Genomic DNA, 24993 nt, shown 5'->3' on the forward strand with positions numbered 1-24993 from the left:
AGTTTCTCTATGAGAGAGGCAACAAACACTAGAATGACCTGAGGATACAAAACACTAGGTGGTTTGGATAGGATGTGCTCACAGGTGCAGTTTCAGGAACCCCGCACTAATATGTTACTCTCTGATACATTGGTCACATCCACATTACTCATTGGAGTAGAGGTATGGGGGCACACTTTTGATCATTGCAGCTGATCAAGTTGCACTTCTGATGGATGGAGGTCGATGGAGAGGCCACTTGTATCCATAATTTCTAGGACAATCAAATGTAGGCCTCAGTTCCATATGAGATCATCAGAGTTGAGCTAGCGGCCACACTGACTGTTCTAGAGGCACTCATCTAATCAATCATATACTTACAGAGCTTATGGGATCTACCCAAACGTAGATATGCATGACTAGCTCTCGAGTCCTCTAGCTTGCTAGAGAGGGTAATACTTTGTGTTGATATGCATAGATGTCAGCCTGATTTGAGTTACATGGTTTTAGCATGGATAGGCTACTCCACTTTCAATACTCCCTTGATGCATGGCATGCAACATCTCTTATTTGATGCCACCCATAGATGGGTAGGGTCATCGGGATGGATCTCACCTTGCTAGACACTAGCCGATGGCTTTTTGTAGAGAGCATCTTCTCTCTACTATGGATCTTGGATCTATTGTTCATCCGAAATACATCCACCTCTTACATGGGGTCGTGTGTTGTTGGTCGGTTGTGTATCTCTTCACACTGGTTAGGGATTGAGACTAGTAGATACAGATCCATACCACTAGAGAAGTGCATATGCTAGATATGTCAACTAGAGCTAGAGATAGAGGAGCACTATATTTGGCGGTACTCACATACTATAAGATTTGAGGCCATTTCCACTATCTATTTAGAGATGGGTTTGGACCATTATTGAGAATCATTGAGTTCATTGATCAATGGTGCCTTGGTCTCTTCCTCCTTGAGATATGAGAGCTTCGGGGCATGCTCCTTAGGAGTATAGCAGCTCAAAATGTCGAGGCCCTACCCAAAGGTAGCTCATAGTTTTCTTCATGAGGGAGACTCAAGAAGTTTCAACACAGTCACAGCCTCGAGCGTCTACACATTCACGTATCATATCGATTGATTAAGCTGCCCAGCTTGACTGATCTAGACGTCCTCAACACCAATGTAAGCATTAGTGGCACTTCCATAGGTGGATAGAGGAGATTATTGCTCAGGCTAGATCCATGCCCTCTGCACCTCCATGGAATTATATCAGCTAGAGCTCTTTATTTGTCAACTAGAGTTTCCTTACTTGTAGCTTTTAGCTTTCTTGTACTAGTTATGCATTTTCATTTACTTTTCTTTTCAGATAGTTGTGCTGTTATACAAAGGATTGTAACTCATGGCCTCATAGGTCATTGTACCTTTTGCGGACATTAATATATCATATCATTTCATTTCGCCCCCCCAATTCCCAAACCCACCCATCCCACCAAAACCCGAATGGAGTTCCATCCACCATAGCCTATTGGTCTTTGGTGCACCACACCTAACAATGGTATAAGCGGGTTTGCTAGACCAGTTGAGTGCCACCATGCACATTGCTCAACTTGTGCCATAGCAGCTCCAGCATGGGAAGAAGAAGAAGAAGAAGAAGAAGAAGAAGAAGAAGAAGAAGAAGGTGCTGCCTTGACCAACCTCCTGTCCATTGCTACATCAACCCACACCCGAGCTGCGTGCCACCTGAGCTGTGTGCTGCATGCTGTCTTTCCTAGGTGCTGCCCAGCTGTCTCTATATTTGCTGCCCTGTGCTGCATTGCAACATGTAATCTAACTTTTCGTCTTTTGTCGTGACCGACATTTGCCTAGTGCAAATATAAGGTTTTAACGAAATCTTATTACTTAATGTCCAAGTCTTTTTCTGTAAGAGGAAGTTCACACACATTTGTGGCATTTTGATTTTGTTTGACATTTTTCCAAACAACTTCACTAAAATTCGGGGCTTTTCATGTTGGCATCTATCTCCATCCAAGCGAAGCCTTTGATAATGCATTGAAGATGGTCCGGGTACTCGTCTTTCATATTCGTGTAAAATGATCCACCAAGCGTCTAATGCTTGTGGTGATGCCATCACAAGCAGCCAGTATCGATTGCATCATCTTTGACATCGACATGAAGGGAGGATTTTTAGAAATTAAAGATACTATTTTACAAATAATTTTAAAAAATTGTAAACAAGTTGAAAAAAATTAAAATGTGATTGGTATTAGACATCACTATCCTCACACGTGTGCTAGGGCCTTTCCATCACCTGAATATTAAGTAATTGTGTGGGGTCCTCTGTCCATATTTTAATCCAAAACGAGTTGTACATCTTTTTATTTTCTTTCCTTATGATTCTTGAAGGAGTTTTCTCTTCTAGCAGGGGTTTGTAATCACTTTTTCATGGCTTGTGTATTGAGCCCAAAAGCTTTATCTAGGTACTCGGCTTTTGATCACGTGTAGTATACCTTTCAACTATACTGGTGTTTTGATTAGCCTTTGAGCCATGCACATACACCTTTGAATCATGCCCTTGATAGTGCCTCTCTGCCATGTTGGCTTTTGATCTGCCTTTGAGCAAGGCACACATACCTTTGAACCATGCCCTACTTTTGGTCCCTGAGCTTGTCGTTGGAGTCTAGATCATGTCATGATCTAGCTCATGTTGCATCTCTCTCACTTATGTATCTCCTCTACAGGATATGTTGTATAAGATTAGACACTTTCTCTTTGAGGTAAGAGCTTTCCATTTCCCTTTTTATATACATCATGTCACAGGTTCAATCACGTATGACTCAAAGGGGTGTTTGGTAGTTATTGTTTATCCCCGTGTGCGAACACACATCAATGTGTGCAGGTATGAGCACCTTTTTGCACTACTTAGCCTTAAATAAGGGTCAAAGTCTTAGGTACACACCTTAGCCTATATATTAAGGCCCTATGAGTTCTACTAGCATCTCACTTATCATTATCAATCTATTCATTCAGTTTTGGTGATGGACGTGTCTGGCGTGAGTGATGGGATGCTGTCGTGAGACGAGACGTGTCTGGCGCGAGTGACAAGAGCTGACGTGACTATCATGTCCGTCCTACAAGAGGCGTCAGTGTGGTGGGAGCAACGACAGTGACAGTAGTCTAGCGGGACTGGTGTGAGTGCTGACCCAAAGGAGCTGCTCTGCAAGGTCATGTCTCTGCATAGGGAGACAGCTGCTGTCCTGCAGGGACACGAATGCACTCAGAATGTAATGAATGCAGACTTGGTGAATGTATTGATGCACTGGCCACAGTAATGCACTGACTGGGACTGCAATTTGTATTTCTGTAGTGACTGTAAACAGTGTGAAGGCATTTGGGCTTGTAAAAGATTACTAGGCTTGCAAAAATTTAGTGAGGGTTTAGGAAAACCCTGGAAATTTGCAGGAATCACAGAATTTGCTCTGATTTTGACAGTACAAAGTACAGGCTGAGTGGCTTTGCACACAATGTGTGAGAGATGGATAATGTAGACAAATGCAAGCATCAAACTGTGGAAAATGAATATTTGGGAGACGAATCTGATCAAGAACTAACACAACCGTCCCTGGAAGCAATGTTCAACACCCCTTCTAAGAACACACTGTACAAGACGTATGGCCATAGGGTCTGTGATCCGTCTCCCCAGCATTTGACAGGCATGGAAAGACCTCACGTACCATGAATGAAAAGAAATACGAAGAAATTCATCTCATGATTTACTCTGAACTACGAATTATGAGACAAGAATTGGAGAAAGAAATACGAGAGCAAGTCAAAGCCGAACTAACAGTAAATTAGAGGGCAGAAATGCAAGACATGCACATAAAGATTAAGAATGACTTAGAGGCACAAATGCTGTCGGAAATGCACACGCTGAAAATGGAAATGCTGAAAGTGGCAGATGCCTACAAATCTGAAATATTAGAACTAGGGAAAGAATTGAATACATTTAAGAAAAAAAAAAGAACGTGCAAGAAGAACTACAAAAAGAGAAAGAGGCTTTGAAGGCATGTGAAAGGGAGGTTCACTCATGGGCAGAAGTGGCAAAGACAACACAGAAGTAGATAGAAGAAGCCAATCTATGGATCGAGGTAGTAAAAAAGAATAAGGGAACATCCGCAAACAAGACTGAAGTAATGAATGCTACCTTAGAAGAAGAGGCTAGGAGACAGGCTAGGGTTTTATATGTACGGGTAGTAGGATGGGAGGAGAAGAGCAGCCCACAGGAAGATGCTAAGACACTTGTTGACAAATTGGGGCTTCAGACGTACCCATCGTCAGTGCTTGGAGAGTGGGGAAAGAGGACTCTTAAGTTGAAGGCTCTAATTCTTTGCTTTGGGGACATAGAGAAAAAAAAGACCTTCCTCTCCAAGAGGAGAGCCCTCAAGGGTGAGAAGATTTATTTGGATGAGGACCTTACCCTAGCACAAATCGCACATCGCAGAGAACACATGCCCAAGGTATTGGAGGCTCACAAAGAGGGAAAGTGGGCTGTTTATAGGGATGCACGAGTCATCATCAATGACAAAAGGACTTCATGATGGTACAAGGCCTATGAGACACTTCAGATGTCAATATGGAATTGTAATGGAGCCCTATGCTTAGATGCTGGTTACTTTGAAGATAGCTTTCGAAACATAGATATAGCAATGTACACAGAAACACACCAATGTAAAGGTAGCGGACTACCAGACGTGCGGGGATACAGGTGGGAAAGTGCATTTCGTCTAGCAGCTAGAAAACCAGGAAGCACTAGGGGTTCTGGAGGTGTGACCATACTATATCGGGAAGACCTCAAAGGGATAGTGCAAGTAATGAAAAGAGATGATGATGCACGACATTTATGGATTAGGATACATGCAGGAAGACCACGGGATATATTCATTGCAATATGCTGCTTTCCTCCTGTAAATTCTACCTATGCCACACAAGATGGATCTCCCTTTGATGTACTTTATGAGGATATCATGAGATATGCTAGCATTGGGGACATATTATTAGTAGGAGATTTCAATGCACACATTGGAGATAGAGTGACTTTTATATGCATGATAATGCCATGTTCAAAGAGATCGACATAGATGAAATAGGCCTACGCAGGAGAGCCTAGGATAAAGAAGTGAGTACCTATGGGACACACCTATTGAATTTGGGAAGTGCACATAGACTAGCCATCTTTAATGGTCTGCCACAATGGCCAGGATCTGACAATTTGACATGCTGGAATCACAAAGGAGAGGCAATATTGTGGACTACTTGATGGGCTCACCAACATTGATACCAGACATCCAAAACTTTAAGATATCTAAGAAACCAATTGGCATAGCAGCAGATAATGTTGTTTTGACATTTATGCTCTCTTGTGTACATATGAAACATGAAACATCATGCTTCCCTAGACATCCCAAATACTACTTTACAGAAGACACCTCACACATCTACAGTGGTTCTCTGCAAACCAGTTTACATACATTGGACTTGAGTATATCGTTGGAAGAATGTACAAGGGATTTAGCAGAGGCCATACATGGATCAGCCATGTATGCATTCCCACACACCTTGCCCCGATGTAGACCCACACGATCGACTGCTCCCCAAAATAGCTGGTATGATGATGAGTGTAGAGTCACTTGAGCTCGCTTACAGAGAGAAGTGGAGCTAGGCACTCAGACACATCGCCAAGCAAAGGCGTTCTTCAAACGCCTTGTGTGGAAGAAGAAACGAGACTACTTAGCGAAAGCAAAAGCTGAGATATCAGCTATTTTTGGGGCGGGATAGCAAGAGTGCATGGAAGATGTTTCATGAAAGACAGCCCCCCATACAGATTACATCACCAGATGCTTGGCTTGACTATGGGAGACAACTGTATGACTTGCCAGGACAGCCACCTATACAGCCCCCGCAAGCTTGTAGACCAACATAGTGGTCTTTCTTCACATGGAAAATGGTTAGGGATGCAATTTATAGATTACAAAATGGGAGGGCATAGGATGAGGATGGACTAGTAGCAGAACATTTCTCACATGCTTGTGACATATTAGCACCCATATTAGCACATATGTTCAATAGAGCAGTATGTGAAGGTTTCCCTATGAGTTGGTCAGACAATACTATAATCCCGCTATTTAAAAGTTGTGATTCTTTGATTCCTAGCATCTACAGGACTATCATGATCGGTCATACTTTGGCCTATGGATCTATATTGGAGCATGAACTCAGTGAGTGGGCTGAAATGCAAGGCAAGAGAGCACAAGGACATGTAGGTTTCGGACGAGGATTTACTACACTGGACCACATTCTCACACTTAGAGCCATTATTGAGGAGGGTCGAGCCCCAAGACGAGGATCTATTGTTGCTTTGTAGACTTTTGTAAAGCTTTTGATACAGTGCCTTGTACATGCATCATGCAGAGATTGCAGGACATTGGAGTACCAGAGGGTATACGATGGGGTGTCTATGCATTATATGAGACAGTGACAGGTCATGTACGAGCACCTGGGGGGCTATTAGAGAGGATTGATAGTACCATAGGAGTGAAACAAGGATGTCCACTTTCGCCCACATTGTTTGGTCTATATATAGATGAAGTGTTTGATTACATAGACAGAGGAGGAGCAGCTGGAGCCAGGCTGGAAGGGGCGGTAATACCGATATTACTGTATGCAGATGATATTGTTCTCATTTCAGATTCACTGAGGGGATTGCAGTGCCATCTAGACGCTTTGCACATATTTTGTAGGGATAAAGATCTCACAGTGAACCTTGGGAAGACCAAAATAATGGTTTTCAATACTTCAGCAACATGGGTGACTAGATCTATGTACTAGTTCACATTTGGGGGAGACATACTGGAGCATGTGAGGGAATATGTCTATTTGGGAGTCACCTTCTCTAGCCTACGTTTTTCGTTGAGAGGGGCATTAGAGGCATGTCTGGCACGTGGATACGCAACACTAGGGGCACTCGAGAGTCAATGTGCTCACATACAGTTCCAAGAGCCCCGCACCAAACTCTGGTTGTTTGACACCCTAGTTACACCTACATTACTATATGGAGCAGAGGTATGGGGTTGCAGCTTGTACCACAGGCATCTTAGCCCACTCACTGGTCAGATTGGAGTAGAGAGGGATTATTATGATGGTTGGGATAGCATGGAAAGGCCATTGATCATGATGATAGCACGCATGGTTAGGAGTAAGCCCTCCACCCCACATCCCATTGTTAGAGCAGAGCTAGGGGAAACACCTATAGTTACGGAGGCACTTTTCAAGGTAGTTACCTTTTGGCACAGACTATTGGAACTTCCACGCCATAGATACTCTAGATTGGCACTAACCTCATCTAGACAACTAGCAGCAGGAGGCGAGAAGAACTGTCAGTTTTCACAGATGGCTATTTGGATGAGTCTACATGGTTTGGATATTGACTGTCTTCCACCTTTGGATTATAGCCTTGATTGCCCTACACTTTCTCTCAGCCGATCAGAGTTGAACCAGGTGATCAGAGTTGATATCTTGAGGATTGAGACAGCAAAGACATGGATCCATCCACCACTCCCTCTAGGATCAAGGATGGAGTTCTACAGGAATCATTTCTTATGTCTCTCTGATGATGGTTTCACTATTCGGCCAGCATATATGGACACCCATCTCTCCCATAGCGTATGGGTTTCTATCGGACAGATTCACACCTCCTCACATAGGCTTCAGATGGAGACAGGCAGATGGACAAATACCCTAGCAGAGGATAGGACTTGCTAGCTTTGTGGTCGAGAGCCTGAGACAGAGGAGCACTACATATGCAGATGCACAATATACTATGACATACGAGGACGGTACCATTGCCTCTTCCGTGATGAATTTGGACCTCTTCGTCGCGTCATGGAGTACGAGGACCAGAGATGCCTAGGTCTTTTCCTCCTAGAGCTCGAGAGGAGCCGAACCGCACTATTGCAAGACAGGAGACTAGCTCATCCAGAAGGACACACACATAGAGCAGTGATAGACTTCTTCTACAAAGCCGACCCTATTGACACTACTAGCCTAGCAGAGTCAGAGCCACCCCACCAGACACCTTACAGGCCACGCCGTGGAGTCACATTGGATAGAGCCCTTTCACTTCGTCGAGCATGACGACCCCGTCTACCAGGACCACGTCCGAGGAGGCCACACCATAGTCGGATTAGAGCCATTATCACAAGACACCGAAGACTCACCACCAGGCATATCAATGAAGCAGCTAGGGACCGCATCATAGTTGAGATCATGTGCAGATCTTGAGATCAGCTACAGCCCATAGTCTCCACCACACTTTTGTACATGGCTCTATCAGATTTGGTTCTCCTTTTCTTTCCTTTTCTTTTCTATCGATGGAACAACACTACACATGGTGCAACCCTAGTATAGTCCCATCGCATAGTTATTTTCAGTATTGTTTCATAGGCCACCCACTTATTTGTAATGTTATCTTTACCTTACTGATGAGATGACATTAGACATGGATGTACTTTGGATTGTCTCATAGGCCACATTGGCCTTATGTAGACGTTAATATCTCTCTCTCTCTCTCTCTCTCTCTCTCTCTCTCTCTCTCTCTCTCATATGCGTGTGCGCCCACACATTTTGTCACTCTCTCAACTATATCATGGAGTTACCAGACGAGTGCTGGTTAGGCCAGTTCTTGATCAAGGTCCAGAGGCACAATGCATAGGGGAGGCAAGCAATCACAGCTTACTGACTTCTTTTAGATGGTGGCTACACACATAGTATTTGCAAAGAGGGGGGTGAAGGTCTAGAGAGTTGAGAGATCAAAACAGCATGCTGACCACAGAGTCTGGGTTCCAAACATAGAGGCTACACTAGAGAGAGATGAGGGAGATTTGCTGTCGATGCTACGACTAATACTTGGTAAAGATGGGAGATCAAACTAGATACTACCTTTACACCATCTCCTCAGGGATGTATGGCATACTCTACCCCCTCAATCCCCACTGGATGGATTTAGTAGATCCATAGATTCCCCCACACTCTCTCCATTGTACTCACATTATCTTGTTTTGTATACCTTTATAGTTTTCTCTTGGCATTGTATTTCACCATCACGGATCACATCTTGCCATCAAAGATGACATCTTAGTATGTCACGCTTTGATACTCAATGATGATCATCATTGTACATGATTATGCCTGATAGGCCTACTGAACAAGAAAAACAACTAATAGTCGTTGTAGAGCTTTAGAGTTTGTAAAGGCCGATTGGGCTTGTCTTTGTTTTGAGAAGGCTAGGTTAAATAAATCAAAGGGTAAAAAGTGTGTTTTCCATAAACTTGGCATGAGGTATTTATGGGCCTTTTTAAGTGTTGTAGAGGATCAATGAGGTGGCTTACAAGGTGAAACTACTCCTTGGAAGGTTTACAATGTCTTTTATGTGAGTCTTGTTAAGCCTCTTTGATATCATTGATGAAATGTAGCTAGACAATGAAGAATTTGATGAGATCTTGGTTCCTGAACAAATATTTGCACATTAAGGAGTGGAAGATCAAGGTGAAGTTTTCTATCCTATTTGGTTGAGTTTTAGAACCACCCACCACTTGATGTGAAATGGATTTCACACTTCATGCAAAATGCATGGGAATGGATGATTTGGCAAAATTGACTCACTTGTTACGGCTTTACCTTAATGCTTTTTAGTAGGAGCAGACTTAGGTCAGCGCTACCTAAGATTCAGTGGAGCATACATCTGGAGCATTGTCTGGTGCTCGGAGATGATGGTGCTACTACTTCCTTGACATGTGATTAGATATCTAGAGGTGGTTTGGAGATCTTTTGGACCCCATACAGGTTCTAGGTGCTGTCAATATTTCTGTTTTGAGACTTCTATGATTGGTGTGATAGGCACTTGTGTTTCTTCGATTATGTTTTGGTATTTGCTTGCAAGTAAGTACCATTTCAATAGTTCACTCACCCCCTTTAGAAATAAAGGGTAGTAGAGCCACAACACAAATTGAGCTAGATTTCCCTTGCCACAATACAGATGCATCTAGATTGCTAGATGCCCAGGTTTTGTCGTTGCAACACTGATGAGACTCCTTTTGATGAGCATGTGTTTATGAGCTCACTGTTGGATGATGATGAGCCTACTTCTTTGATGAAGCACAGCAAGATGCACATTGGTTATAGGCCATGGTAGAAGAGTTGGACTCTGTTACCACTAACCGTACTTGGGATCTTGTTGAGTTGCCTCATGGCAAGAAATCTATTGGCACAAAATGGGTTTTAAACTTAAGCACAGCTGATGGCACCATTGACAGGTATAAGGCATGTTTGGTCACAAAAGGCTAATGACAATAAGTTGTTTTCTTGTTTCTGCTTCTGGCTGCGTATGTGCTGTTGGGTGACATGTGACAAGAGATAGAGAGGGGCGAGTCTAGCAGTCCTCTCAGCAGATAGCAGGCTTCCTGCAACCAAGGTCTCTATTGGCAGCACTAATACAATCACACAGTTCTGCTAGGTCACAGTGCTCTGTGCTGCACAGCTGGAAATTTGCCTTAGCTTGGTTTCCAGTAAGTGTTCTTTCAGATAGAGTCACCATCTATCTATCCGAGAATTTCTAGTCTGGGGCATTAAGGTCTCATGTTTATGTTGAAGATCACAGGATTGATAATTTCACGATACAATGTCGCCAGCTCCATAGATATTAGCATGTTACCCATATGTCTCTTGTGTCAACCTCTCAGATACTTTTGGATAATTAGACAAAGTGATTCCATGCTAGATCCTTGCTATTGTAATTCAAGGGAAAGAAATCCATGCATTGACATTGTTAATATCAATGTCTATATCTGATAATGATTGGATCTAAATTGCTGCAATTTACAGGCATACGAGAGATCTTATTGGGAATTGTTTGGAAATATGTTTGGATCATGTATACATACCCTAAGAAACATGTGATAGAATTTGGAAGCAATCAATAATTTTCTACTGTTACTCAACATGTGGTTAGATATGGTGATGTGCAATGCTTGTTGGGAATATTCAAAGTTCTGTGTATGATAGGTTGGATGAGAATGAGATGACACCATATCAAGGATATATATATTTTGTGTTGAGAGCTCAAAAAATTGCAATTGCGCATGGTTGGGAGCCAGTTAATTGGTAAGCACAAAACTTTCTGAATGGAATTGTATTTTCTCTTAATGATTGTGCTTAAGATTTTATGGTAGCAGGGAGGAGACATTCAACGCATTTGCTGATGAGTTGGATCCCAAGACCATTGTGCATAATTGGTATGTGATTTGAACTGTTATATTACCTCATAAGTATTCCTTGTTTTGATGCTATTTGTCATTTTAGCTGGCTGCACCTTGCGTCTGAGGACAAGAAACCTCTGGCCAAACTCAAAGCACATCGAAAACACATGAACTGCATTGGTTATACTTCAAACTCATCAGGATCTATTTTGTCAATAGTGCAATTATAATAAGAAGAGATGCTTTCTCAGGACTTGGGACTCTAGCACTTTCTTCCATTGTTAGGCCCATATAGTGTGGCACTACAGACCTGGCTAGTTACTCATTCAGGCCTTGTAATTGGATTTCCTTGTGTTTTTTTTAGTAAGGGATCACTTACAGGGTTGCTGTGTACTTTGCATTTTGCCTTAAGATACATTTTTACAGCAAATATATCATATTCGTGTGGTTCTCAGAACATGGACTTCACATAGACAGATTTCTGCCTCTCTAGTACGATCAGCACTCCTGACACTTTAGACTCTCCCGGGATAAGAGGAGCACACACTTTGACAAGATCTGATTTAGATGCATCCTTGAGAGACTTGGTTGGGTACCCTACCCACTAAGATGCTCAAGTACAAAGATCAGATTCACAAATGACAGTTTTATCAAATGGCCAAGCTATGTGGATGTACATATGCCCCATACTGTGATGGTTGCTGTCAGCAGATGAGAGTATCATTGCACACCCTTAGAGATTGAGACATTTTGAGCAGCATGGGTGGCTGGTGAGGATAGGATGTGCAGGCTTCACCATCCAGTTATAAGAGTAAAAGGAACATCGTATATGTAGAAGCCCATTAGACTGAGATTAAGGGGAGACGCTAATGCTTGTCTAGAGAAGGTTTTGGCCTTCTTAGTCAGCTACCCTGATTAGAGATGCCTGGACTTACCCCATGGAGCTACAAAGTCAGCTACCCTGATTAGAGATGCCTGGACTTACCCCATGGAGCTACAAAGTCATTGATTTTAGCTTATACATAGTTAGAGCCAAAGGTCCCAGCCACAGATTGCCACCTTTTCTAGCCCACTAGTGCACGCCCCCCATCTGTAACATACTACATCCTATCATACCCATTGGATGGAGCTGTTTGTTAGATTACATATTACTCATTACTCATCATGGTTGTACTTCTATAGCATGCTCAATAGGGACTAGACATGGGATGCATTTGGCTAGATTTAGTTTCTCTTTTATCTTTTATATTATACTCTGAGGCATGGACTCTTTGGATACCAATTTGTGACATTTTCTCTCATAGGCCAATTTGGCCGCTAGCATATATTGATCTCCTCTTGTCACATGCTCACAAAGTCTCTCTCTCTCCTAGAGTTCATGAGATGACCAGTAGGCTGCACATCAACAAAAGTGGGGCAAAATTTTTTGACCACACATAAAAGTTATGCAGTGGATATCCCTCCAGTCCATTCCCTACAATGCCAACTTAGCCTCTAATAGACATTAATCTCCCTATGTACTTCCCTACCTGCCTCTCGCTAACAGAGTTTGTCTCTCTCCTAGAGTCCATGGGATGGCTGGCAGGCTGCACATCAACAAATGCGCACAATTTTTGTTTGGCAAAATTCAAATCCTAAAAGTCATGCAATCTACTTCCAGGCAGTCCATTCCCTACAAGTGGAGTGGGACAGGAGCGTTCCTATTGAAGAACGACTGTTGCAAAGATGGATAGGAGTGTTCTTCTCTTTGTGCATTCACATTCCCTTGCTATAGTCTCCAAGTCTCCTTACTCAAGCTCACATCTTGAGAATGCTACAGGAACTTTGCTGATGTTGCCAGATGCCTACTGCCAGACTCCCATGTGCTAGAAGCCAAAAAACGAGTATAGTCTTCCATGCCTAAATCCCTCCTCCAACCTCCTACAACAGGTTGTCAAGAAAGGCTGACCGATGTCATATCTATACTTATGATTGCTAGTATTATAGCTTTGTACATTTGGACAGCAAGGTGCAACCATGCTATAGACCTTCAGGATGTATCCATAGCAAAGACCTGTTCAAAGATGTGAATAGAGATCTTCCACTCTCTCCATGGGAGATGGGAGAGGATGCAGGGAGGTCTGGGAGGATGAGGAGAGAGGCCTTCTTGCAGACCTGGGACTCAAAACATATATTTCCACATGGGCCCTTCAGATGGATTGGTGTTATAGCTCACGAGATTTGCCGTTCACACAACTGTTGTATTTGTAAAGAGCTAGAAACTCTTTGGTCTTGCTTATCTGAAATTTCCAAAAGTCTGGCCATATACTACAAGAAGGGAACATCTGATGACCTGTCTTGAATGCATTTCTCCACCCCTTGCAAGGATCTCATGGCTACTAAGCTCAATCCAGCTCTGCCTCCTCTCTCAGCAATTCACTGTTATCTTTAAGGAAAAAGTAGAAAGATCCCTATCTGCTGGTGGCTACTATTAGCAGAAGGATATTCCCTTTGGAGAACAGCCCTATCCAAGTTTATGGATTATTCAAGTCTATCGTTAAGACTAACTGTACTAGAAAAAGCTAATAAAAAAGAGACGAACCATTTCCTGCCCCGGAAAAAAAAAGCATGTGCAGCAAAGTACTGTGGTGAAAAATGCAATGCCAACTCTCTCACTCAATAGCAATTTCATGTTCCTTTGTCCTTTCAGGCTGGGGCCAGGTGTAGCACCAAAAGTAGTTGCCAAAGGATTTCGTTGTATTGTTAGCAATCAGGGAGTTTTGTATCTAGATCATTTGGATGTTCCATGGGAAACTGTCTACACATATGAACCTTTGGAAGGGATTTCAAATTCTACAGAGCAAGGCCTTGTATTAGGTGGGGAGGTATGCATGTGGGGTGAAACAGTTGATGCATCTGATCTACTCCAAACAATATGGCCTCGTGCTGCTGCTGCTGCAGGTACATAAAAGAGACTGTCTTTTACCATGTGTTCCTTCAATTTGTTTAAGTTACTGGTCATTTAATTCATGTTTCACAGACTGTAGGCTATTGATCTTTGCAGAAAGACTCTGGAGTCCTATAGACTACACAGACAACCACCTCGAAGAGGCGAAAAATCGCTTAGAGTATTTCAGATGCCTGCTTAATCAGAGGGGCATTGCAGCGGCTCCTGTGACAAATGAAATTGCTAGAAGAGCACCTTCTGGGCCTGGATCCTGCTATGTACAGTGAATGTGTATTAGTGCTTTTCAATGCAATGATTGTAAGCATCTGTTTATAATGTAGGAAAAAATAATTGTAAGTATCTGTTTATAATGTAGGAGAAAATGTGAAACACGATTCCTAATAGGTCCTTAGGCCCTTAACTCTTCATGGTTAAGCGGGTACACAAGTTACAAACTTGAAACAAAAGTCACAGCAGCAAATCTCCATATCAGGATTAATTATTTATAGATCTGTAACATCTATTTCCATAGTATAAATAGAGCAAGTATGAAAACAGATAAGCTACTTCAATTAAGAATGCACGAGGCTTTCCAAATGTCTGCCATGACAGAGAAGGATGCCTTTTTGGGCTCTCTCTCTCTCTCTCTCTCTCTCTCTCTCTCTCTTTTCGTGAACAAGAGTATATTAATGTATGAAGATATTTACGGCCTCCAGGCAAACCAAACAGGATGGAAACAACTGTAATAAAGCCAGCAGGCTAATAGAACCTACTACATGAGTAACACTAAGAAATCACACAGGACAGCTGGAGTAGAGCGAACAATTGCCAGCCAGGGAGCAGCAATATTAGGAAGAACCAGGTGAGCTGACATCATAGAAGAGATCTGCCATAGCACTAAACCACGAACATGAGCCACATGACCATGGGTGCCCAATATTGAATAAAAAATAAAGGCATAGTGAGTATGCCAAATATGCCAAAGGGCTGTCAATTTAAGGAAATGGGAAAGGAAGGAATAATCTGAATGCAAGGAAGACATAGAGGACATATTTTTCAAAATACACGAACGAGCTGGTATGAGGTGCTGAGTCGCCGAGGACCATGCGGAAAATAAAACTCCAGATCTGTCGAGCAACAGGGCAAGAGACAAAGAGATGAAGCAATGTCTCATCACATGTAGTGCAAAATACACGACCAACAGAGATCTTTCGGGCATGTAGCACATCCCCAGTTGGAAGACTCCCAATAAGCAGCCTCCACATGAACACTTTACCCTTATAGGGAACATTAGACTTCCAAAGCGGGATAAATATTTTCTGCCTATTATTTTTGCTATCCCGAAGATGCCATAATTTATTAACCTTTTTAGTGACCCATCTCTTGGCTTCCACCATTTGATGATATATTTGATTAGTTGACCTTTGCTCGAAATCATCAGGGAGCACAAACATCCAGTCATGCCATGGATACAATGGCTGTAACGTAGGCAAAGGAGAGAACCTCTGAAGTCTGTCCTGTATGGACAACTAAATGTCACTATATCCGCGAGGCACTTGAAAGTGCTGACGAATACACTTGAAAGAACAAAGACGAGGCTGCCTAGGAATAACACCATCAAGGAGTGTTTGCAATATCAATCGAGCCATTCGATTAAACTTGTATCGCTGCAAATCTTTATGCGGCCACTCCAACAACTTGGAGGAAGCCAGAACTTCTTGCAGCGAATTCTTCTCCTTACGAATATCAGGAGGATGCCAAACCGCAAAACATTACATCTCCTACCAAGATACAATCAAAGGAGAAAGGAGAAAAGACTGGGAGACCTTAATAGGCCTCGTGGAATTAAGCACGTGTGCCACCAGAAAGCATGGATAATTGTGCTTACCATGAGAGATGCTTGTCTTTTCTATGAAAAAATGAGCAATATCTAACTAAGGATGACTTTGTATGCATAGAGCTTGCAAAAGGGTTAGCCTCAAAGTAGCTATATGCAAGTTAATATCCAACAAAGCTACACCCCCACCCTTTTAGGAGTAGTCACATGTTGCCACGAAATCCACACGTCCCAAACGATTGCCTTTATTTTTCCACAACATGAATCTGATAGACTGAACAAATTCCAAAAGGGACTTCTTAGTTCAAGGAAGCAGGTAGAAAAAACGAAATCATACTGATTATAATGCATTGAGCAACTTTTAGTTTGATATGTAGAGGCCAGCTTTGAGATTTCCAGTATATGAATCTATCATGAATTCGGGAGGCCATCCAATCTAGCAAGGCACGGGGAGCTACCTCCACACCAATAGGATATCCGAAGTGTCTAGTTATATTTCCTCTTGGGATGGCAATTCCATTCCAACCCAAGGCTTGCAGATCATTCTCCGTACAGAAGAGTAGAGTAGATTTCTAAGTATTAATATAAAGACCCGATGTCAAAGCAAAGAGATTCCATGCCACCATTGCCCGATTAACATTAGTGTGATCAACTTTGAGAAACATAAATGAATCATTTGCCAAAGATTGATCCACAAGCTGGGCACCGCATGGAAGAGATAAGCCAACTATCTCGCCTTGATCGACCATCTTATGCAACAATGAGAGCATCACGTGAGTGACTAAAGCAAATAACAAAGGGCTGAGAGGACAACCTTGCCGAAGAGACTGAGATAAGGCAATTTTCTTTGTGATCCCTCCATTAAGTGCAATACGAGCCACATCACCCTGACTAATGGTATCAACCAGAGAAATCATGTGCGGACTGAATCCCATTGTAGATATTAATTGTGGCAAAAATGACTAGTTAACATAATCAAATGCCTTCTCAATATCCAGTTGAAGCATAACAACCTGTTGGCCTGAAGCTTTGGCATAATTAATTCCCAATTGAACATTCAAATTGTTGTGCATTATATTCCGACCTTTAATGAAACCATTTTGATGTGGATGAACCAAGTGTGGAAATACTTTTTGCAATTTGTTGGCAATGATTCTGGAGAAGATTTTATATAAAGACCCCATAACAGAAATGGATCTCCATTGTTTCAAAGAGGTTGGAGAGGGAACCTTGGGAAACAACCTAATGACAAAAATCTTCCAATCTGAAGGCATCATGCCAGAATTCCATACTTGCTGACACATGCGAGTTAATGGATCCTTAAGTAGCTCTACATGGGCTGAAAACAGCTCATTAGAAAGCTCATTCTAACCAGGACTTTTTCTTCGAGGCAAGTGGGCCAACACTTCTTCCACTTCATCTTCTAAAATATCAACCTCCATTAAATCCACCCGTTCTGGTTTGACCTAATTACTAACCAAGTCACAAACATATCTGAGAGCAGAGTGAATAGCATTAGGAAGAATCTCCTGCGGATCCAACAAGGACCTATAAAAGTCTACACTCATTCAAATGATGGAGGCAGGATCAGTCACCATAACATCTTGCCCATCCATTAAACACACTATATTTTTTCGAGCATATTTTTGGTGCAGACGAGTAAAGATTTGATGAGACTGACAGTTATTGTCATGTAAAGCTTTGGGCCTGGCCAGCAATTTGTATTTTGTATATTCCTCTTCTTGAAGAGATTAAACCTTGCCTTTCAATCATTCAATGCATGTGAGCAAGTCATCATTGGAATCCCTTGACTAACACAGAGACAAGTAATGGGCTAATAAAGATTGGGCATGCTGCAAATCAGCTTGTAAAGAGAGCATGTTGAATACCATATTGTTGGGACAACGCTCGTGCATTATCTCTAAAAAAAACCCATTCTTTCATCCCTCCAGATAGGACCCTTGAGCTAAAAGAAGCGATCGGTTGTTGAACACCTTCCAAAAATTGATTTTGCTGCAAATAAGTATATCTGGGTTGTGATGGATACATCCAGGACCACTCAAAGAAACTGTTGCTAGTGCATCCCAAACCTGTTGCTCAGGACCATCCATAATTGGATGCAGGTTTATCGCTTGATCCCCAGATACACATGCATTAAAATCAATCATGACAAAGCCTTGATGAGCCATAACTAGGCAGTGCAGGTTATCCCAAAGCTGACGATGTTCCCGAGTAGTAGAAGGAGCATACACGCCTATGAGCCACAAAACCTTTGCCTCAAAGTATTTCTAGAATCACAAATCGGCCATGAGAGTCTTGAGAAACCAACGATGGTTGTAGGGAAGATTTGACAATCAACATAACTCCAGATTTATGTGGAGCTTGACCACTAAAAAAGATTGCATAATCATTGTATGCGTAAGAAGATCCAACCAAAGCGTGTTGTTTATGCTCCACAGCACAAAAAAATCCCAATTTTTAGCTAACACAACTTTCCACAACCGATATTGCTTGTTACTCGAAGAAATACCTTTTACATTCCATAAAGCAATTCTCATGATCAATCACAAATGAGAAAACTACTAAGCCACCACTTTCCCTTTCCCTTTTACATCAATAGCTTTAGTTGATTGGAATTTCCCCAGTTCACTTCAGATAACATCTACAAGATCTGCCCTCTGCAAATCAACAATTGAAGCACGGGAAGGAAATTGTTGTTGTTATGAATGGAAAATATCCTAAGGAGGCACAAGCCTCCCACGTGCATCACAGTGCAAAGCAGAATCATAAGTCCTTTTATCTTCCACTGTCGATACATGCGAAGATTGAGGTTTCATATAAAACTCCCTACGTGTGTGTTGAAAGGTGTGAGTGATTGGGGGTGGCAGTGGATGGGCAGGAGTTGGAACGAGAATCCTGTCTGGCATTACGTCGAACCACAACGACCCAAGAATCCTCCTGAGGAGACAAATTTTGCCCAACCACAAGCAAAGCACGCTCCATACCAACATGGAAAACATCATTCTTGCCATCATCATGATCATGTTGGGAAAGCTGCTAAAGATAAACTTCTAGCTACTGAAGCATCTACTGAGGATGGTGGTCTTGCATATCCATGTCAAGATCCATAGAGCATTGCAATATCTCAACATTTTTATCGCATTCTAAAATAAAATGGCCCAATTGGCCACATTTGAAACAATGTCCAAAAAAAGTACCCCATTTCAACTCATATACCAACATTTGCAACATTGGAATCTCAAAACGAAGTTTTGTCGAGCAAGGTTTCCTTGTGTCCCAAAGTATACATGCCCTATTCCTATTGCGGGAAGCCAACCAAGGTTCCACCAACACCTCACCAAGGGTTTTGAAAACTAGAGGGAGGAGTCTCCAAAGATGTGTAGGAAAATCGACCACCTCCATCCAAATTGGGAATGCTTGTCTCAACGCCTTTTGAAACTCAGTCGAGGCCTCGGAGGAAACATATGAACTAGCTATCCATCCATAAACAAAGGAATGTGTTGCATAATAAGAGCCTATACTTCCGCAGAGCGAAAAAGAACCTCAAAAAAACCCCCTCGGTCCATCATAAATCATTCAACAAGAGGGGCTTGCATATGCCTTCAAGCATCATCTTGGCAGTGTTCAATATTGACAAGCATGGACTGCAGCCAAGCACGAATCGTGGTGATCAAGGGAGTCCTACCAGTGAAGTAAAAGATGTCTGCTCTCTCATGGAAAGTAGCAATATGCTGTACGACCACGTCAGCTCCTATGATTGCAACTGCATGATCCCCATCTGGTAGAGAGTTAGCTTTACCCTCATTAACATGTACATAATTTGACATAAGATGATTGGCAGTGGCCAGCATGAACTGAAGAGACCCATTAGATTGTGAGCAAGAAACATGAACCTCTGGCTGAGGCAAATTTGGGGGGCCTAATACCTATTCATCAATTGACATCCTATGACATTTATCCATCTCATCCCCGTTCAGCAACGGCCCGAGGTCTTCAGTTGACGAATCACCATCCAAGTTTGCCAGATCTGTCATTCCCTTGCCCTATATGCTGATCGAAGAAGTCCATATCGATACCATTTGACATCTGTAGATTCGCCGTAGCAGAACTAGATGCTGATCACAAATGTCTTTCTGAACCCTGACTGGCGAAGTCAGATCTGAGCTGGGACTGACTCCTTCAGGCCCTACATGAAAATTGTCTGTGTAGGTGCATTAACAGTGGACGGTCTGTTTCTGTCTTTCAGTTGAGCGTTGCAGAAAGAAAGGAGCAGACTTCAAGTTAATTTGCAAGCCGACTAGTAAAATCTGAAACCGCAGGGGGAAATGTTTCAATATGCAGGCAGGGCAGGCGTAACCCTGTGCTGGTTTGAAAAGGGGGGAGGGAAGACAACGCGTGACCCTCCTCTAGTTCTCTCACTCTCGTCCAGTGACTGCCATTGCTCTGCACGCTGAAGCAGGGTGGGATTATGCAGGCGTGCAGGCCCTCAGGCCCCCTACGAGGCAGCTTGAACAGTTAGAACACAAAAGGCACTGCAGACGCCATCGATTCTCTCTCTCTCTCTCTCTCTCTCTCTCCTGTTGCCCCTTCCCAACATCCATGGAGCAGCCACCTCTCTAAGGATCACACCAGCAGAAACAATGGAACTAACTTGCTTGGCGACAATTGTGGAACTTGGTCCACATGACCACAAATACTTGAGGTTGAATAAAAGATAAATGCATTGCATGTCCACCAAATGTGTCAAAGACCAGTCTAATGCGGAAAATGAAAAAGCCAAGGATGCTTTGGTTGTAAAGTGAGGACAACACCTTGGCCAAAACCCAAGAATGGATGATTGTATCTTGAGATATCACTAAAGTCCATTCTCTAGAAATGAAAGCCCAAACTTGTCTAGCCACTTAGCATGAAATAAAAAGGTGATTATAGGCCTCATCATATGTAGTGCAGAATAGAAGACAACTGGGAATCTAGCCACTTGGCCAGAAATAAAACGGTGTTTATAGGAGACTCAGACTCATCACATGTAGCACAGAAGACAACTAGAGATCTTGCAACCATGCAATATATCCCTTGTGGTAAGACCCTCAATAAGAAGCCTCTATATAATATTCCTAGTATCGACACTTAGACCTCCAGGATCAAGGCAACCAATCATGTCACCTAGTTTATCACGTGCAGGCCAAAATGTATTTGCTTTCTCAGTCACTCGTCTCTTATCCTAAACCATTGTATGATAAAGTTGATTGGTTGATTGTTTTTAGAGATCATTAGGGTACACAAAAGCCTAGTCCAACCATGGGAATGGAGATTGAAATGGAAGTGATCAGAAATGCCACAATCATTCATCCAAGGTCGACCAAATCAATTGGTAACCGTGGCAACTCAAAAATATTAACAGATATGATGGAAGGATAAACTCGAGATTGGCCAAGATTGAGAACATCTTGTATGGTCCTCAAACTCAGTGCCATCATATTACAATGACCATGCTCTATGTGCTTAGGAGGTCAATCAAGCAACTTGGATATGGTCAAAACCTTAGCTTGCAATGGGTTATTTTCCTTTCACAAGTTAGGGAAATGCTAAGTAGTTGAGTAAAGGGTCTCTTGCCACAAAGCACTCAAGGGTCTCTTGCCACAAGGCTTGAGTCAAATTAAGAATATGTCATTAGAAGGCTTTGCTTTTAGAGTGATGATATACTAAGCCAACTTCCCAAATAAAAGCTATAGCAATGTTTGTCCAAGGATGATATTGCATACATAAGGACAGCAATAGGGTCCTTTGTAAAATTGTCCTATGAATCTTAATACCGTAACGCTATGGTATGTTAACATATAATCAAAAGGACTAGAGTTGACCCAAATGATTTTCCTACTTTTTCAATAGCATAAAACAAATGGATTTCACCTTGCAATGACTTCTGTATCCAAGGAAGCAAAGGCAAGAAATATGAAATCATGTTGGATATAGTATTGTGGAAATGCACAAATATAGCTTGGATAAGAAGACAACACACAACACCGTGTATTAAGTGGTATCAATAGAGAAGATTTTCAAGGCAAAGCCTTTATGAAGAAATCTAAAAGGTTGATGTGTTGGTACATCAGTAACTCAACCTCTCTTGCAGTCTCTCATTGATACTATGATAATTCATCTCAATGCGCTTAGTACGACCATGGAATGATGGGTTACTTCCAATTGCCAATGTGTTTTGATTGTTAATAAAAATGGTAGTGGCATATGATTGTCTAATACCAAAATTTGCTAAAAGGTATTTAAGAAAACTATATTTAACCAAAGTGTAGGAGCTATAAAGCATGAACCAATTGTGAATACATGAGTGTTACAATAAGCCTAATTAAGTTCGAAAAACCCATGTAAATTTGGTGGTAATGATCATATCTTGGGATAAGAAAACACATTTTATGAGACTACAAATTGAACATCAAGCCTTTTAGTGCTACATAAATCAAGAATCCAACAACATTTTAATAGAGAAAGACATTAAGGAACTCTCTAATATCATGAAGGCTCAATTTCAAACTTGTCTATATAGTAGTAGGAATAGGCTTGTAGCACTCAAGTTCAAATCTATGCAATAATGTCTCAACATACTTCGGTTGATGCAAAGAAGTAATACCTCCATCACACTATTTGAACTGAATGCCTAAATAATAATGCAATAGGTCCAAATCTAACATGTTAAAAGTTGAATTGAACACATCCTTAACATTACCAATGTGTTTTGTTAGGACTAGTGAGCAGTATGCCATCGTTTCAAACCACAACAAATGGAGGCATATCATCCCCATGGTTCTCTCAATTGGAGTATTATGAAAATTTGTATGTAGTCAAGTATGCATGTATCTTCTCATACTAAGCTTAAGGTGCATGTTGTAGACTATACTATTTCTTCTATGATTTGTACGTCATTTTTTTTCTATCCCTTATGAATAGAATCATGAGATTAACCATTCAAAAATGTAGTTTTAATGTTCAATTGATCTATGTCTCAACCATTATGAGCTACTAAAGTATAAATGCTACGAATACTTTTCATATCACAAATAAGAGCACATTAGGGGAGTTTTGAGGTCTCGAAAATGCCTTTTAGGATGTGGAGAGAGAGTGCTCTAGACCAATAAGAGCAAAGCCTCCGTAACGGAACTTCTAATTTAAAAAAAATAAAAAATCATTTTACAAAAATATATAAATATGATAATATTACGAATTTGTATTTTTATTATGTATTTTTAGTCTCTTATATTCGTGATTATGACATATTTTGCATTAATGGCATAGAGTCTCGGCTACTTTTATTTAATGATGTTTCTAGATTAATGATAATGACTGATGTAATCGAAATTCAAATTGGTGAAAAGCATGGCGCTCAGTTTTTTCCCTCGTTTCTTTTATTCCTCTATTGTTTTTCCCTCCGTTATGATAGCCTAGTCCTCTCTCTCTCTGTGTGTGTGTGTGTGTGTGTGTGTGTGTGTGTGTGTGCATGTATCTCTCTCTTCTACCATGGATACAGAAATTCGACCTTCAACAAGGCGTCCAAGCTCCCAAATCACATCCATATCAGTGTTTAACTCATTCCAAACTGATGGAAGATGGATTCCTACTATCATTAGCAAAGGTAGTTGGATCACCATGCAACAAGCAAAACGTGGAAAAAGACAAAGACATGAGAGCTCGTTTATCTTTGCTTGGAAGGGCAGAATCCGAGATTTTAAGCTTGGAGCAAATAAGAATAGTATCAAAGAGGTACTAGTGCAACATGTGTTCATGCATAGAGAGCTGTGTTTGAAACCTGGATCTTCAAAGCTTCCAATGCATAGACCAAATTGTAAGAATTTGATTCTTAAAGTTTTTCCTTTCTTAAACATGGTTTAGGTTTTTCCATTATAATATTTGTTTGTCTTGTAGATGTCTATCCCTCTAATCTTGAGGAATGGCAACCAGTGGAATCTATTATTGATGTTATTGATGTTATACATGGTTCAATTGGAGAAGAAATGTATAGAGGTAGAAAGAAGACAGAGCTTGCAGAGAATGTAATATTCTTTTATGACCATTCTTATGTTATTCCTATGCGGTGTTGCCAATGGGGATCAATAAAACTCCTTCCTTTGCCAGATTTTTCAAGCTTTGAGTGGCCTTTGCCAAGTCCAGCTACTAGTGAGGGCTATAGATGTAAGATATTTTCTGAGATCCAGAAAGCACTAAAATCTAATATCTCAAGTAGGCTAAGCAAAGTTACTTTATTTATGCCTATTAATATATTTATTGATTTCTTCTCTAATATGGAGATAAGAATAACAAAAACCATGCTTTCAGTGAAGAGACTAACATATGATCATATCATACAATTTGTTGATGAAGGATGGGATACAAGGACAGAAGGAAAAATTATATGTAAGATAGATCAAGACTCTATAGCTTGTAAATATATGATTGCTACTCAAAATTTTATCCTTAGCTTTTACTATAGTCGATGACATTTTGTTGGTAGTAGTCTAGTTGCTTTAGACCGGAATCTTAATGATTTCAGCAAGGATCCTATTGTGGATCTTGATATTTGGTTCAACGAGTATATTATTGCAATCTTAAAGATCAGAAAATCATGTACGCTACATCAAGTGAGGATGGATTTACAAAATGAAGACATTGAACTACCATGCTCCTTTGTATTCCAACTTGACAAGAAACGAGTAAGTTTTCACATCATATTATATCTACTTAGATGTATATCAAGATCTCACTTTCTAACTAACAAACATTTGTAATTTATTTTTTGCAGATATCGAAAAGGAGAGAAAATAAAATACACTGCAATGACATTCAAGAAAAGATATCTTTACTATCAATATAAAATACATGTACAAATTTTGTAGCAGATGTCTATCTGCCATCTCTAT

General features: G+C 41.3%; 1 protein-coding gene across 1 annotated transcript in view; it reads left to right on the forward strand.

Moving 5' to 3' along the window:
- The window catches only part of LOC148037571 (beta-hexosaminidase 1-like), a 94258-nt gene extending 79645 nt beyond the window's left edge, over positions 1-14613 (forward strand). Inside the window, exons 12-15 of the mRNA XM_087676525.1 lie at positions 11092-11190; positions 11262-11321; positions 13975-14225; positions 14329-14613. Coding sequence (XP_087532651.1) covers positions 11092-11190; positions 11262-11321; positions 13975-14225; positions 14329-14498 — 580 coding nt within the window. The 3' untranslated portion in view covers positions 14499-14613. The remainder of the gene's footprint in view (positions 1-11091; positions 11191-11261; positions 11322-13974; positions 14226-14328) is intronic.
- Positions 14614-24993: the final 10380 nt, after the last annotated feature.

Source organism: Lygodium microphyllum, chromosome 4 (genome assembly GCF_053477565.2).
Source record: "Lygodium microphyllum isolate KBCC chromosome 4, Lygodium_microphyllum_v1.1.10, whole genome shotgun sequence".
In the NCBI taxonomy this organism is placed as follows: Eukaryota; Viridiplantae; Streptophyta; class Polypodiopsida; order Schizaeales; family Lygodiaceae; genus Lygodium; species Lygodium microphyllum.